This window comes from Lipophrys pholis (assembly GCF_963383615.2).
Source record: "Lipophrys pholis genome assembly, chromosome: 1".
NCBI classification, from domain to species: Eukaryota; Metazoa; Chordata; class Actinopteri; order Blenniiformes; family Blenniidae; genus Lipophrys; species Lipophrys pholis.
In genome coordinates this window covers 43,700,947-43,715,374 of record NC_137635.1, presented here as the reverse complement: position 1 = coordinate 43,715,374, position 14,428 = coordinate 43,700,947, and the positions used below count along the sequence as shown (strand labels likewise).

The window sequence follows — 14,428 nt, the reverse complement described above, 5'->3', positions numbered from 1 at the left end:
GAGTTAAATGTCCATTGACGATTTGTTTTGGGATAATATTTCTGAAATGCATTCTAAATCTGTACGTGTAGCATTCCACTCTCTGTCCTCGTTTTCCTTTATGCAGCTGTACAAACTGACGAGTGTAAAATAATACAAACTCAATGTGAACATTGTCTGACTGGTAGTTGCGCCTATCACGCAGGATTTAAAATAACTAATAAATAAACCTGGTTTTGTTGTCATTTAAAGCACTGATACATCCAAGAAGGTGCTGGCATTAACGCGTCCAGCAAACATTAAATGACATAACGTAAAGAGCGAAGGACATGCAAAAGCTACTTAAACGCTCCAAACATAAACCATCCGCACGAATTGTGCCCAGCAGGTCATCTCACCTCAAAGAGTTGAGGTATCTCCCGCCGCGCGAGATACTCCTTGGCATCGTTGGTATTCATCTCCAGTCGGATTTCCACTGAAATCACAACTTGTCCGAAGCCTGTTTTTTTTTCTTTTTCCCCTTCTTATTCTTTTCTTTCTTTCTTTTAATTTCCTTCAGTTGCGTCACTGCCGTAAGGTGATCTTTGGTTAATGGCCGAGCTCCTCACAGATCTTCCCTCAGAAGCATTTTGCCTCCTGTGCGGACTTTACAACTGGATTCCTGCAGGCAGACGATGCCACCGCGCCTCCCTCCTCCTCCTCCGTGATGCGGATGCGCGACTCGTCCGTCTTCCCTCCTCTTGCACTCCGTTTCCAGCACGCAACTTCGCGCGCGTCTGTGCGTGTCTCCTTGTGCGCCTTTGGCACGGAGGTTGTGCGCTGTTGGTCTCGAAACACGCGCGCACCGCCTCCACGTGGCGTCTTTTTTTTTTTTTTTTTTTTAAATAGTGTTAATGTAAAACGAACTGACTGTTTTACACAAAACAGATTGAGAGATAAAAACAGAACACGTGCATTCCAGTGCTGAGCTCTGAATTTAATGTGTGTTTTCTGGCAGACACCTGTTAACTGTTCCATTCTCTACGTTTGCATTACTATTTCGGTGTGAGCCAAGAAAACCAAGTATTTTTTTAAGTGATCAATAATTGGACCATCATATTACATCATGATAAATAGATCAGACACTCAAGGGCGTTCTCAAACACTGAAGGCTGAGGCAGGAGGCACCTGGAGGCCTCAGGGGCAATTCATCAGGTCGTTTGTACAAGTGTGGATGTGGTCAGGGAAGGTTTAGCAATCGCCACACATCCATCACCCATCCATTCTCTATACCGTTAAGTCCTGTGCAGGGTCGCACAGCACTGGAGCCAACCTCGCATGCGCAAGAGCAGGGTCCACCAGGACAGGTCACTTAACACCATAAAAACATTCAGGTTAGGGTCACCACATAACCTCATGTGCATGTTTTTGGATGGTGGGAGGAAACTGGACCCGAGGAAACCCACACACACACACGGGGAGAACACGCACACTCCACACAGAAAGGCCCGGCCAGTGATAGGGACAATTTGACATAGCAATTTTTTAATATAAGACTACCACTATCTTGTTTATACCAGTTTGTTTGACTATGTTTTCACAGCAGCAGGCAGGAAGACTCTGTCAGAGGGCTGCATCAGGGAGATTCCTGACATGTTGTTGCATTATGGTTTCAAGTTGTGTCACTGATATTAATGATATGGCACAAATGTCAGCCGTCTCTGAAAGCAGCTCTTCTAGCAGCACACGGCAATAAGTAGGAAGGTTTATCAGGGGGATTCCGGAGATATTGTCTTTGCTGACAGTACACTAGTTGATGCTTACATCATATTGCCACTTATATATATGTTAGACCTCGCTGGGGGCCTCTGTTAGAATGTCTCTGGAGGTTGTTTTTTTTACATTGCGCCTCTATGTTGTGTGCATTTTTAAGTATGCGATATAAATACTAACATTTCTATAATCAAGCTGTAAGGATTACATGAACTATTATAAGTATCTTATTCAAATCTTACATTTTACTCATTTGCTGCATGTAATCTTCACTAGTTTTGACATTGTGTTTGCTTAGTTTGGCTGCAATTTAAATAGATTCTTCAACATGTTATTGTTGCTGAAGTTAATACATTTACTCTTCTAACAGAGAAGTCTCAGCTTTATATTTACATTTGTTTATAAAACAAAATGTCAAACGTCTAGACAATGCTAATGATAGCAGAACAAAAGCAACTTGTAATGTGATGAGTATCTGAGAACAGTACCTATGTATTTTTCTATTTTCACTTGAGTTATTTGTAATTGGGTTTATTTTAAGCAGTATAGTTGTATTTATATATTTTGTGCTCTTTTTTGCCCCAATTTTGTGTGTGTGTGTGTGTGTGTGTGTGTGTGTGTGTGTGTGTTCTTTTGTGAACATAAAATACATTTAACCTTCAAACTGAGTATTGTACATGTGATACTTGACTGGGTGGATAAAGTATGCCCGCTAAATGAAAAAGGCTGAATTGAGTGCCGGCAGCTCGTCTCTGGACTTGCATTAAGGTGAACCTTCTTAATTTGGGCTTAGATTGAAACCAACAGTTCAGCAAAAGGTGAAATCTGCTGGTCACGGCAGTCACTGCTGCTTTTTTTAGGCAACCCAGAACTCAGAATAGGCCAATTGTATTTCCTGGTTTGTTCTATAGGATTTGATGCTTATAGGCCACTAATCCTCTTGACAACTGGAGGCTGTCTCTTTGGCCCCTTCGGTTATATCACCGAATAACATGAGCTTAGTTGAGTTCCCTTTGATTACTGCTTGTCCAGTTGACTTTCTTCTTACTGATGTCTTCTCACTAACGACATGAAGGATGTGTGCTTTTTATAATGACACCAAAAGGGAAGACGCTTTTATATTCATGATACTTGTGCATTAACATAAAATGCATTTTATAACATCTGCTGCTTGTGAGATCTAAAGTCACTTCTCATTACAAAGACACTGACCAATTAGCTGGAAAGGGCTCTTTAATATGAAGCGGTCTGCATTGTTTGACATCTGATCTGCTTTCCTTACTCTCATTTGGCCATAATGATGATTCACTGAATTAAACATGCAGCCAGCTGTGTCCTACACAGCCAGTGTCACACTTTAGAGCCAACATACGCACAATAGAAAGAAAACGATTTATTATGTTGTGACAATGAACAAACTTTGGACAATAACATTCCTAGCGAAATTAAGATAATATTACACAGGAAAACTATGTTTTACTACTGAGCAGACTGAAAACTGACATTAATTCATGTCTTTGCCAACATGATTTTGAGGGGCAGATTGCTCCAGGAAAAAAAAACAGTTACAATTGAACAGCTTGTTATGTGTTTTTTATGTCAGTTGCTTTCCCCCCTGCTTATAATTACATAATAGTGACATATGTTAACATTTATTTTTTTACCAGTTCATTTTTATTCTCTTATTATATATTTTTGTACTTTCTATTCTGTTTTTTACATTCTGTTTTGTTCTATCTGTGTGGAGCAACATTGTAAAATAAGTTGCTTCTGCTATTAAATTATTTCTAAAGTATTTCTATTCTATTCTATTCTATTCTATTCTATTCTATTCTATTCTATTCTATTCTCAAACTATGCGAACGTATCACTTTAAATTATGACGTCAAGGACATGATGGGCGGAGCTACCGACTTTCACTTCCTGGATGTTTTCTGCTACAGTGCTTCACCATGAAAATACTCACTTTACTCAGCTTTTTCGCTACAAACGTATTAGCAGACAGTGTTAACATCGTGGTGAGTATGTTTCCTTTGCATTCCGCTCTGGAATAACCCAACAGTTGATCTGCTTTGACTTAGATTGAACCGGTTAGGTCGCTCTCGTTTTAGCTTCATATGCTATCATGCTAGCTGTTTGGCTAATGTTGCATTGAAAACATTCAATCAAAACAAACTTTTCTTTATCTTTTTGTTCCTGTTTTACAGGACAGCGCCGGGCAGTTCTTTAGCAGTGGTCATACGAACAACTGGGCTGTTCTAGTGAGTATTCATCGAGGTTATATGTTGAATAAAGTGTAGTAACATGTGAGCCTGTGATGAAGTGTTGCTCTTCTCTTTTTAAAAAAAGGTGTGTACCTCCAGATTCTGGTTCAACTATCGACATGTGGCAAACACTCTGTCTGTGTACAGAAGCGTCAAGAGGCTGGGCATCCCTGACAGGTAGCTGCTCCTTCTCAATATGTCGGCTTTGGATATAAATACCGATTTTAGGTGTTGGTGTTAATGTGCATATATGAATTATTTGATGCATGCACTCATTCGTCCGTGTCAAAGCACTTGAATCAGGTTCACTGAACATATAGCTCATTATTTATCAGGAGCTGTGTACATTAACAAACACAGCTGTAAATATGTTGGTGTTCCCCGGGAGGTTGTTTTTCCATCTGTAATCCCTGGAAATACTGTATGTCAGCAGACGAGAAAGATGAAATTACAAATGATCAAGATCATCTTCCTCTATGTTTTTTCCTCTGGGGGGTTACCATCGCTGATCATCTTCTTCTGAATCTCTGTCTCCTGTATCCTGCTTCTTCACACTAATCTTCTGCATTTCCATCTTCGCTGCAATCACAAATTTTCTCTTCTCCTCTTGCCTGGCAGCTCCATTGTCAGCATCTACATACTTTCTACATTCATTACCTTCTCACGACCACCCCGTATACCACCTCCCTTCAATCTAACCTGGAACCTTCAATCTAACCTGGAACCTTCAATCGCAGATCTCTCCTGACACTTCTGTCCATCCTGCCTGTACTCTCCTCTTCACTGCTCTCTTGCACCTTCCACAGTTTTGGACAGTTTGTCACAGAGTATACCAACTCCTGTCTCTTTACCACCTCCACTTCCTGCGTCCTGACAATGTCATCTTCCTCTTACGCACACACACACACACACACACACACACACACACACACACACACACACACACACACACACACACACACACACACACACACACACACACACACACACACACACACACACACACACACACACACACACACACACACACACACACACACAGATTAATCCAAGGTGTCCTCGAAACATGCAGTTTGGAGGAGATTTGAAAAGAAATGCAAGATAGATACTTTAAGTTACTAATGTTTTGAATGCAGAAAATGTAAAACAGACATGAAACATAATTTACACTTGTGCTCATCTAAAAGTCAGAAAAGTAGATGAAAGTTTTGTCTGTTTGGCTGGAAAACACCTAACAAAATTAAGGATGTCATCATTGTCTTAGAGATACAATTTGTGGAGTGAGTATTTAAAATCATATATCGATATCAGTTATTACCATTGCAAATAAACTCTTCATCAGAAGCATATCTCTGCCTTTACAGGTACTCTGGTATCATAGACTTCTTTTGATCACTTATTCACCACAATTTCAGTTGAGAAACTTCTTGAAACATAATGAAATGAGAAAAACTTCTCCATTTGTATAATGATTTAAAATACAGTGCAACACTTTCAAAAACTCATTTAAGCAACTGAATTAAGCTCACAGAAACATTTTTCTTTGATCATTTTAAACATTTCCTATTATAAGATTTTTTTTTTTTTAATTGTTAGATCTGTTATTCGAAGTAGACTTTGACACTCTGTCACTTGCAGCTTTTCTGTTGTCCATGACTCTCCCTATGGAGGTAATTGAGAAATGACTGAAATGAAAGGGACCGCATGGTGGCGCAGTGGTGTGTGCTCTCAGTACAGGACAAAGCGGAATAGAAAATGAATGACTGACAGGGAATGAACCTGTTGCTTGTATTACAGCTATTGACTTATATTTTTCTTCAATGTCTAAAGAGTGTATTGTTATCCACTTTTGAGAACAGAATGGACCATGTTGAGCAGGCTTGTGAGCTGCTAGTATTAATAAAGAAAGATTATTGCAGTGTGGAATTTTTACGAAGAAGACGACGGTTTAGTCAAATATGCTTATTTTGTTGAAAGCAGATCATTTCATAATTTAATAGATACAATCTCAGATGTTGAATCTTTCTATGTTGGTTTTTGATTTAATTCTGTTCTGATCACCCCTAAAAAAAAAAACAGCTAAACCACTTTTCCAAGTTGTGGGCTGATGCTCCCTGGTGGTTGGTGGAGGTATTGCAAGTGGGCAAAGATGTTTCAGTACTGAGTTTTGTAATCGAGTTTCATATTCATACAAAAATATTCACATATACATATTTCCGTCTTAAATGGTCTAAAGTGATAAAACAGGGTGATAAAATTATGTGTCTTTCTTTATTTATCTGACTGATATTCACCCAGTTTTCCATTGGAAGGTGTGTCTCCCTCTGACCTTTAACTGCATCGTGCATTGAATGTGAAGCAAACTTCAACACTCGTGACTCTTCAGTTTGGCAATAGCTGATCTAGATTTTAATTTATCATCAGACTGAATGTGTATGAGTGTATTGCACAGTCCTGCACTTTTGCTGCTCTTTGCCGGTAGATCTCTCCTTGTTATCCAGCATTTTCAGCTTCCCTCCTCACTCATCCTCTCTCTCTCTCTCTCGCTCACTCTTTCTTTTTCTTTTCAGCCACATAGTCCTGATGCTGGCTGACGACATGGCCTGTAACCACAGAAACCCCAAACCTGCCACAGTGTTCAGCCATAAGAACATGGAGCTGAATGTGTATGGGGACGATGTGGAGGTGGACTACCGAGGATATGAGGTTTACTGGCTTTGCATTGCATAGTCCTGTTGATTCGATTTTAAAGGAAATCTTTTCTTAACACATGCAAAAGTGTCTTATAGAAGTTTTCAGTTTGATTTCAAAATGTTGATTTTGCTTATTTTTTTAAATAGGAACAAACATAGACCGTCCATTTTTTATTGGCACTATGAGTCATTTGTAGCAGACCCTAATGGAAACAAATGAAAGCAACAAAAGCAGAAACCATCTCTTAAACACACAATAAATAAAATGCTTGTCTCATCAGCTCTTCTCGAGCCTGAGACTTGGGAATGAGATGTCTGCGACAGATTTGGATAAATCTTTGATTTAGAAAGTAACCTCCTACCCCTGCGTCAGAGTTTTATATTGAACCTTTCCTCTGTATTCCAGGTGACGGTGGAAAACTTCCTGCGAGTTTTGACTGGACGGCTGCCTCCCAGCACTCCCCGCTCCAAGCGCCTCCTCTCTGACGACCGAAGCAACATCCTCATATACCTGACAGGTATTTACAACTCAGTGGTTGATTGAAGCCTTGTATTTATTTTCTGCATTCAATGCAATGTCCTAAAAGAAAAAAATCGAACAATGAGGGAAACTTTCAGCTGTACGTGGAGGGAATATGGATATACATTTATCTTGATTAATTTACAATTAAAACACAGTAATAGAGTGGCTGCCCTAATTAGTTCACACTTATTAGCATGTAGAAGTTACATGCACATAAATCTAGCAAAAATTTGCAAAAAATCTCAAATTGCTTATTGCTGGAAAAAAGAAATCAAATAAGCCGAGAACAAGAATTGTTATTTGGAGAAACACATTTCAAAGTGCAAATACATTAACATAAATTCCTTGGGTGTTTTCTTTTATCACAATGACGGTAAAAGCTGTTAATATTTCAATTTGAGTGATAGCTACAACATTATCCACTTTTAATACAAGACTATTATTGGAAAAACTGCACTTCTAACCTGCTCTCTCTCAATTTGTCCAATTATTTTACTCCAGGCATGAACATGGGCTGATAAGAGGATTTAGACAAATTGGTCACATGTTTGCTACAGAGGAGGGCTACGTTAAGACATTTGGTGAATTGTTTGATAGTTTTAATCTTCCGCTTTAACATTAATTTTTTTCTAAATTCTTACAGCTCAGGAGGTTTATTGAATCTATTCAGAATCAGATCTTCACCATTCCTGATCTATCCCCACTGGAGAAAATATCGATTGAGGATTGTTTTGTAAGGGGAATTATATCAGAAGTGTACAATTTTCTGATGGCTAACTTATTATAATCCAAACCTAAAGCGTGTAAAAATAATCTACACAAGGAACTATCCCCATACTCAAACAGCTAATACACGATTACAACTCCTCTAACACAACTGGTTAATGGGAGTGTATCTCACCCCTAAAAGACGCTTAACAAAGTTAATCCCAACATCCCGAGAGAAAAGAACGCTCGGGATATCTTATCAGCTCAATTAGTTGTAAACCCCCAAATTTATTATTCTCGGCATCTACCTAAAGGGACATAAAATTCAATGCAGAGAGCAAATATTCATAGACACGGGTCTACTGTATAAATATGGAAAAGTACCTTTTAAACCAATCATCAGACAATCAAAGATGATGTTTATGGAGCCCATTTATAAATTACCTTAAGGAGAAGGATTTATCTGCCATGTTAGACGCATCTCGGGGAGAATTGATTTAACCTCTGCACTTCAATCGAACTAAAAATTACTTTTGCAAAGAAAGTACAATATATATATATATATATATGATGTGATGAAGTCTCCATAAAGAAGCCAGCTGTGTTGTAATCCCCACTGTAACAAATCGTTGTGGCAACAGGGTTGGCCCAGTGGATTAATAAACTGATTGCAAAATTAATTAACAGGTTGTTTAGTAAAGAAGAAAAAAAGAAAGAAAAAAAAAAAGCTTCAATCCTGCCATTTATCCGTGAAAGTTAATGAGAAGAACTGGTGAGAAATTCAGGTTTCAGGTGTGTGAAATGGCTGGAGTGTATGTGCTAATTCTAGTCACAAAATATGGAGCAACAGCAGCACCTGCAGTGGAAGGAGAGCGCAGTGGCTGATGAGCTGATGGTGACTTTTTATGGCCATGAGGAGTACTGTCTCTGCAAGTGGACTGACCCTCACAGGATAACCTGGAGATGCTTTCAAATCTTTGTTTGACCAGAAATGAATGCAAATAGAAGGCGTTAATTGTGCACGACATTGTAATTGTATCTGCACATTTTAGCAGGTTGAATAATCCCCCATTGTTGTTTTCAACTTAATAACTTTGTCCTTTCAGCGTTTCTGTTGTTTCTCCTGCACAGTACATCCTGCTTGCTGCCAGCCCCGTTCATGTCTTTTCATTATTTTCTATTTAAAATGTCAATTTTTTTTGCAATATGAGTCACAGAGGAATGGAACATGAAAAGCCCGTACTTGTTTCTCAGGCCATGGAGGGAACGGCTTTCTCAAGTTCCAGGACTCGGAGGAGATTAGCAATGTGGAGCTGGCTGATGCTTTTGAGCAGATGTGGCAGAAAAGAAGGTAAACAAGCAGAAAATTAATGATGAAGGCGACAGGGTCTAACAGTGTGACGTCAGATATTGTTGTTCCTCTATTGGAAAAGCATTTTACTCGGTCTGGTGTTTCTCCTGAGACCTAATTAGCAGTGTAACGTGTCAACAATTATTTAGCACCATGAGACTCAAACTTGGTGGATTTGTTTTGGTCCCCGGCTGTAAGTGCGTGATCTTTATATCACTGTAACTTCCACCAGGTTTTTAATTCAATTTGCTATAGAAATGCATCGTAAGAGAAGTTAGTTTTAACCTACTGATAGTGTGTAGTTGAAATCGTTATCCAGCAAATTCAGCATAATCGGCTGCTTGCAATGTCAATGGAAATAGGAAAACCTCAAAGCTCCATTTTCAGTTTTTGTTTTAAATGGGATAATCAGAAATCAATTATCACTCAGATATTGTATCTTCAAATGCCCATAGGCGACAACAGAATGGCGCTCCACTGACATGTGTAGGACCAACAATTCCGACCTTCAACCAGAGTCAGTCTTTCTAACAGAGGAGCTCCGTCACCGAGTTACTGTTTAAACATTCATCTCATGTAAAGGCTAATATCAGGGGTGTCACACATTAGGCCCGCAAGAGACTCCAATCTGCCCCACCAAGCCTCCAAGCAAATTGATAAAACTTCAAAGAAAACATAGATTTAAATTTTTTTTATTTATACTAATTTCTTAAGAGTTGCACATACAACACCAGTCGGAGAAGTTTTTTTGGGGATGACATTTCACTGTATGTTACACCAGAAGGTGTCATGTTGAGATTGAAGTCATTTGTTTTCTAGTAATGGTTTGGTTTTTGCAAAATATTGACATTTTCATCACAAATACTCCGTTCCACAACAATGACAAAAACCTTTGCAATGTAAGTTTAAAGGTTATTGTGGTACTATTTGACAGTCTGACCCACTCGAGATGAATTTGCGGCGTATGAGACCGCTCAACTAAAATGTGTTGGACACTCGTGTCTAACATTGTCTTTGTTCAAGTCGTTTCAATAAACCTAAATTTTGTGCTTAAGAAAGAAAGAAAAAAAAAAAGGTTAATTACATTTAATCTAATCCAAGGGTAGTCGGTATATGATACATTTGATCCTACATGTATCGCAAATTAATTATTTAACTTCGAGTTAAATGCTTGAATTCTGTACTGTGGTGGTTGTCAAGTGTGACGTACCAAACAAACATTAACCGTGGTTCTTTGAACGTGAATTAGAAATGAAATCTTAAGCAGAGTAGTTGAAAATGAAGCAAATGGCAGAAGTGAAAGTTTCTTTCTGTAAAACCAACTTGAACAGGATATTAATTAGTTTGAAAGTCATCCAAAGTTCTAATTTCAGAGTCGTCAAAAAGACTTTACAGCTTAGTAATACCTGGAAGTCCTTAAATTTGATTGACAAATTCTGTATGGTAAATATTTTCCAGTCTTCCGTCGAGGACATTAGTTTAAGAATGGGACTACATTTGTTTGATTTCAGATAAAATTACTGTTGATTTTTTAGATTAACGTTTCATAAAATACAAGAAAAAAATTATAGTTAGGTATTTAATTGGCCTCTTCCTTTATTCATCAATCCATTTTTTTCTACTCATCCAGGGTTATGATTCTTTTAAAAGGAATTTGTTTCTGGGAAACAGAAAATGTCTGTGTGATTAAAGCCTCAAATATAAAAAAAACACTAATTGTGGAGAATAACTCAAATCAAATTAATTAAATGAATTGCTCCCAGTCAAGCTACTATTGTCACTGTCATATTTTTGTGAATAGAAAGGTCATGGATTTATTTTGTGACTTTTTTTATTTCTTTTTTTAATCTGTTCTCATAGAAATGATTATAATTGATTATCCAACCATTAATTTTGGGACTTATCCAGTCTGCAAAAATAAACATATGCCACATTTATCTTTAATGATGGTAATTCAGACCAAAAAATGTGTGTAACTGGGATACAATCCTTAATGAATGCAAAACATGGTCAGATCCTATGAACTACTGAGTTGAATTACCTTGCAATATATTGTGCTATTTATGAAAAATGACTCTAAATCGGACTTATTGGACGCGGAAAAACCCCCCCAAATACTGTCATTCTCTCCAAATGTATGTATTCGATGCACATCAATACACTTAGTGTTGTTATTTTATGTTTTCAGTGTCAAGTTGAAAACAATCAAATGCACTTACTGGGAGTAATTGATGCTTTACTAAAAGGGAAACGCTAAACTTGTTTGTTTATGCAAAAAGACACTCTCTCAGTCTCTAAAGGGAACAGAGTCGCTTTTTAAGTACTTCTGAGCCTAATTTGTACATCATTTAATGAGTCTGCACCTTTCTGCTGCCTGTGTTGTCCTCCAAACCAATCATCCCCATCACAGTGTGTGGATTACCGTCTGGCTCCAGGCTGCTGGATTAAAGCGGAGTGACACCGGCTTTCAAGCTGATGTGATAATTGCAGGCTTGAACTGGCTCTGATGAGACTCTCCCGTCTCGCTCCGCTGTCCATAATATTTATGTGTTATATTTTCTATAACACTCTATAGAAGTTGTTGTGGGATTTTGACTTTTCTGGAGAAGGAGTGGGAGGATGGAAGGAAGAGGGACCAGTGGGAGAAACTGTATGTGTGGGGGAGTGTTGGAGGGACTGAGTGGTCGCCATGGTAACAGCAGTGTGGAAGATGGTTGATAAGGTTTGTGCGGTGCCACGTTTATTGGAAGAAACAAGATGAGTGTTATGCCACCTGTGCGCTCGCTCATCATTCGAAGTTGTGAATGATTTGTTTGTGTCTTCAGGTACAATGAACTGCTCTTCATCATCGACACCTGTCAGGGCGCCTCCATGTATGAAAGGTTTTACTCCCCGAACCTCATGGCTTTGGCCAGCAGTCAAGTGGGAGAAGACTCCCTGTCGGTGGGTTATCGTCACAAGTGTTCTGGAGAAAATTTACTCATGATTCATCAGCGTGTCAGTTTGTCTAATGAGCATACTGTGACTTAAGGCCTGACCTGAATGCAATTCATATATACGATACGGTGTCCGTTTATTTTTATTCATCTATTTACATTCTGTGAAAAATCTTGTAAATTATAATGAATTAACTTCACACGTGCACACACACACCAATACAACGGCTTCCCATGCAAGGTGCTCACACACTATTCGGACACGGCATGTTTAATAACATGACTAATTTTTTTTTTTTTTTTGCACTGCCATTCAGGATAATGCTATCTCTATTGTTATTATTATAATCTTGACATTTGTTTTGTCCCTCTGAGTGACTCATCTGCTTGTACAAATTAGTCAGCAAAGGAAATGTAGCTTTATCCTTGTTTAGCATGTACGAAGACATCAAGCAACCAAACACTGCAGTTCAAGCTTGGACACAAGATCCCCCTCAGAATGTACGCATGTGTCTGGGTGAGCAATCGAAAAGGCTCACCCAGACCCAATACAACCAATAATGTAGTCATTTTTTTGTCGTCTAACGTATAGCTTGCCATTAATGTAATACAATAGCAAAAAATTATTTATAACCATGATTGCTTGAGTGTTGCATTGTACATATACTGAATGAATACAGAATAGACGGCAGCCGCCTATATCGAAGTACCTAGTTATGATGAGCAACCTGCAAAAAAAGATTTTATTTCCTAGAAAAGTAGCCCCATTTCTGTATTACATTATTGGCCACAGTTTTTTTCAAATTCTACTTTAATCATGTAATGATTCATTACATTATTGGCAAAATGTTTTTCCCATAGTAGATGTTACACATTAGGCAAGTTGTTTCAATATGGGCTCTATTACACTGAAAAATGCTAATGACATCATCATGTTACATTAGAAGTTCCCATGTGTTGGTATAGGGTATCAAACAATACAAAATGACTCACTCTGAAAGATGAACTAAGCCTACTGATAATAATCCCTTTTGAGAGTATATAACTTTCAGCTCTTTTTACCTTATTTGCTCTCACAGCATCGTGTCGACCTTCGCACTGAATGTTTGAAAGAGTAAAACTCGATCTGGTGAACATAATAACGCATTCAGCAGATAAAAAAACCCACCATGATATTCATTTTTATTTATCAAGAAACTAAAACTGACATCTGTTTAAAATGCGATTACATCAGATGTGGGCTGTGCATGTTACTTCTTGTACGACCTTCCAAATACTGATTAAAACTGACAATTATTAGGCTTCTAAAGATATGTGTAGTTTAATTTCCGGAGTTTTTATCATTCATGGTTTGTGCTTACTGTTTTGCACCCACGACCAGGAGACCTTCAAGTGGCACCAATTCTGAAACCTGACGAGCATTTAACATCAATATCAATACAATGTGCTTATTGTGCTTGTTGTTTGACATGTTTTTATGCTGTAACATTCTGAGAAGGTTTTTTTTTTTTCTCATACTGATACTGTCTGCACTGCACAGCATCATCAAATTAGTTTAATACAAAATATGTGACTATCTTTGAAAAAACATACACGACTGCCACTAAGCATACAATCTAATTTTGTCTCAATACTGTGTCACCATGTAGCATCAGCCAGATTTGGCTATAGGAGTCCACTTGATGGACCGCTACACCTTCTACCTGCTGGAGTTCCTGGAAGACATCAACCCTGCAAGTAAAACCAACATGAACGATCTGGTGAGCGTCTGTGAGCATGTGCATGAGGTCATGTCGTCGACATAACGTCAGAAAATATCAGGAGACCACCAGTTCACAGTGTTCACACCAGTTCGCCTGACCTGGTTCAGTCTCCTAATTTGCCCGCAGCTGAATAACAAAAAAATTCAGATTGAAAAGTAAGTAGTGAAAACACCAACTAAATTATGAGGTAAATACAAGGCATTTTTTTTTGGCAGTCTATTGCTAACGCGTTTCTATTTCTCTCACAATGTTGCAAACTAAATATGGGCCATTTGCTCAACACAGGTCATTTGTTTTCTGTAAAAAGGTGTTTTTCCACAATTTTCTGACATCTGTGATCACGGTTATTAGAAATAATTGTCAGTTGCGGCAGAACCACGATCGGATTGCATTTTGATAGATTGTGGTCGACTGACTTCTGTGGGACAACATGTGCAATGTAAACATGTTTCTGTTTTC

General features: G+C 38.3%; 2 protein-coding genes across 3 annotated transcripts in view; one reads left to right on the top strand and one right to left on the bottom strand.

Moving 5' to 3' along the window:
• ak5 (adenylate kinase 5) overlaps positions 1–868 on the bottom strand; it is an 87,809-nt gene extending 86,941 nt beyond the window's left edge. The window contains exon 1 of the mRNA XM_080479743.1: positions 378–868. Coding sequence (XP_080335869.1) covers positions 378–437 — 60 coding nt within the window. The 5' untranslated portion in view covers positions 438–868. The remainder of the gene's footprint in view (positions 1–377) is intronic.
• Positions 869–3,626: 2,758 nt separating this feature from the next.
• pigk (phosphatidylinositol glycan anchor biosynthesis, class K) overlaps positions 3,627–14,428 on the top strand; it is a 92,560-nt gene continuing 81,758 nt past the window's right edge. The window contains exons 1-8 of one of the 2 annotated variants that reach the window (XM_080463289.1): positions 3,627–3,749; positions 3,939–3,992; positions 4,081–4,172; positions 6,566–6,701; positions 7,095–7,206; positions 9,174–9,270; positions 12,096–12,213; positions 13,856–13,966. In XM_080463289.1, coding sequence (XP_080319415.1) covers positions 3,684–3,749; positions 3,939–3,992; positions 4,081–4,172; positions 6,566–6,701; positions 7,095–7,206; positions 9,174–9,270; positions 12,096–12,213; positions 13,856–13,966 — 786 coding nt within the window. In that variant the 5' untranslated portion in view covers positions 3,627–3,683. The remainder of the gene's footprint in view (positions 3,750–3,938; positions 3,993–4,080; positions 4,173–6,565; positions 6,702–7,094; positions 7,207–9,173; positions 9,271–12,095; positions 12,214–13,855; positions 13,967–14,428) is intronic. The other variant, XM_080463290.1, reaches the window with a different exon arrangement.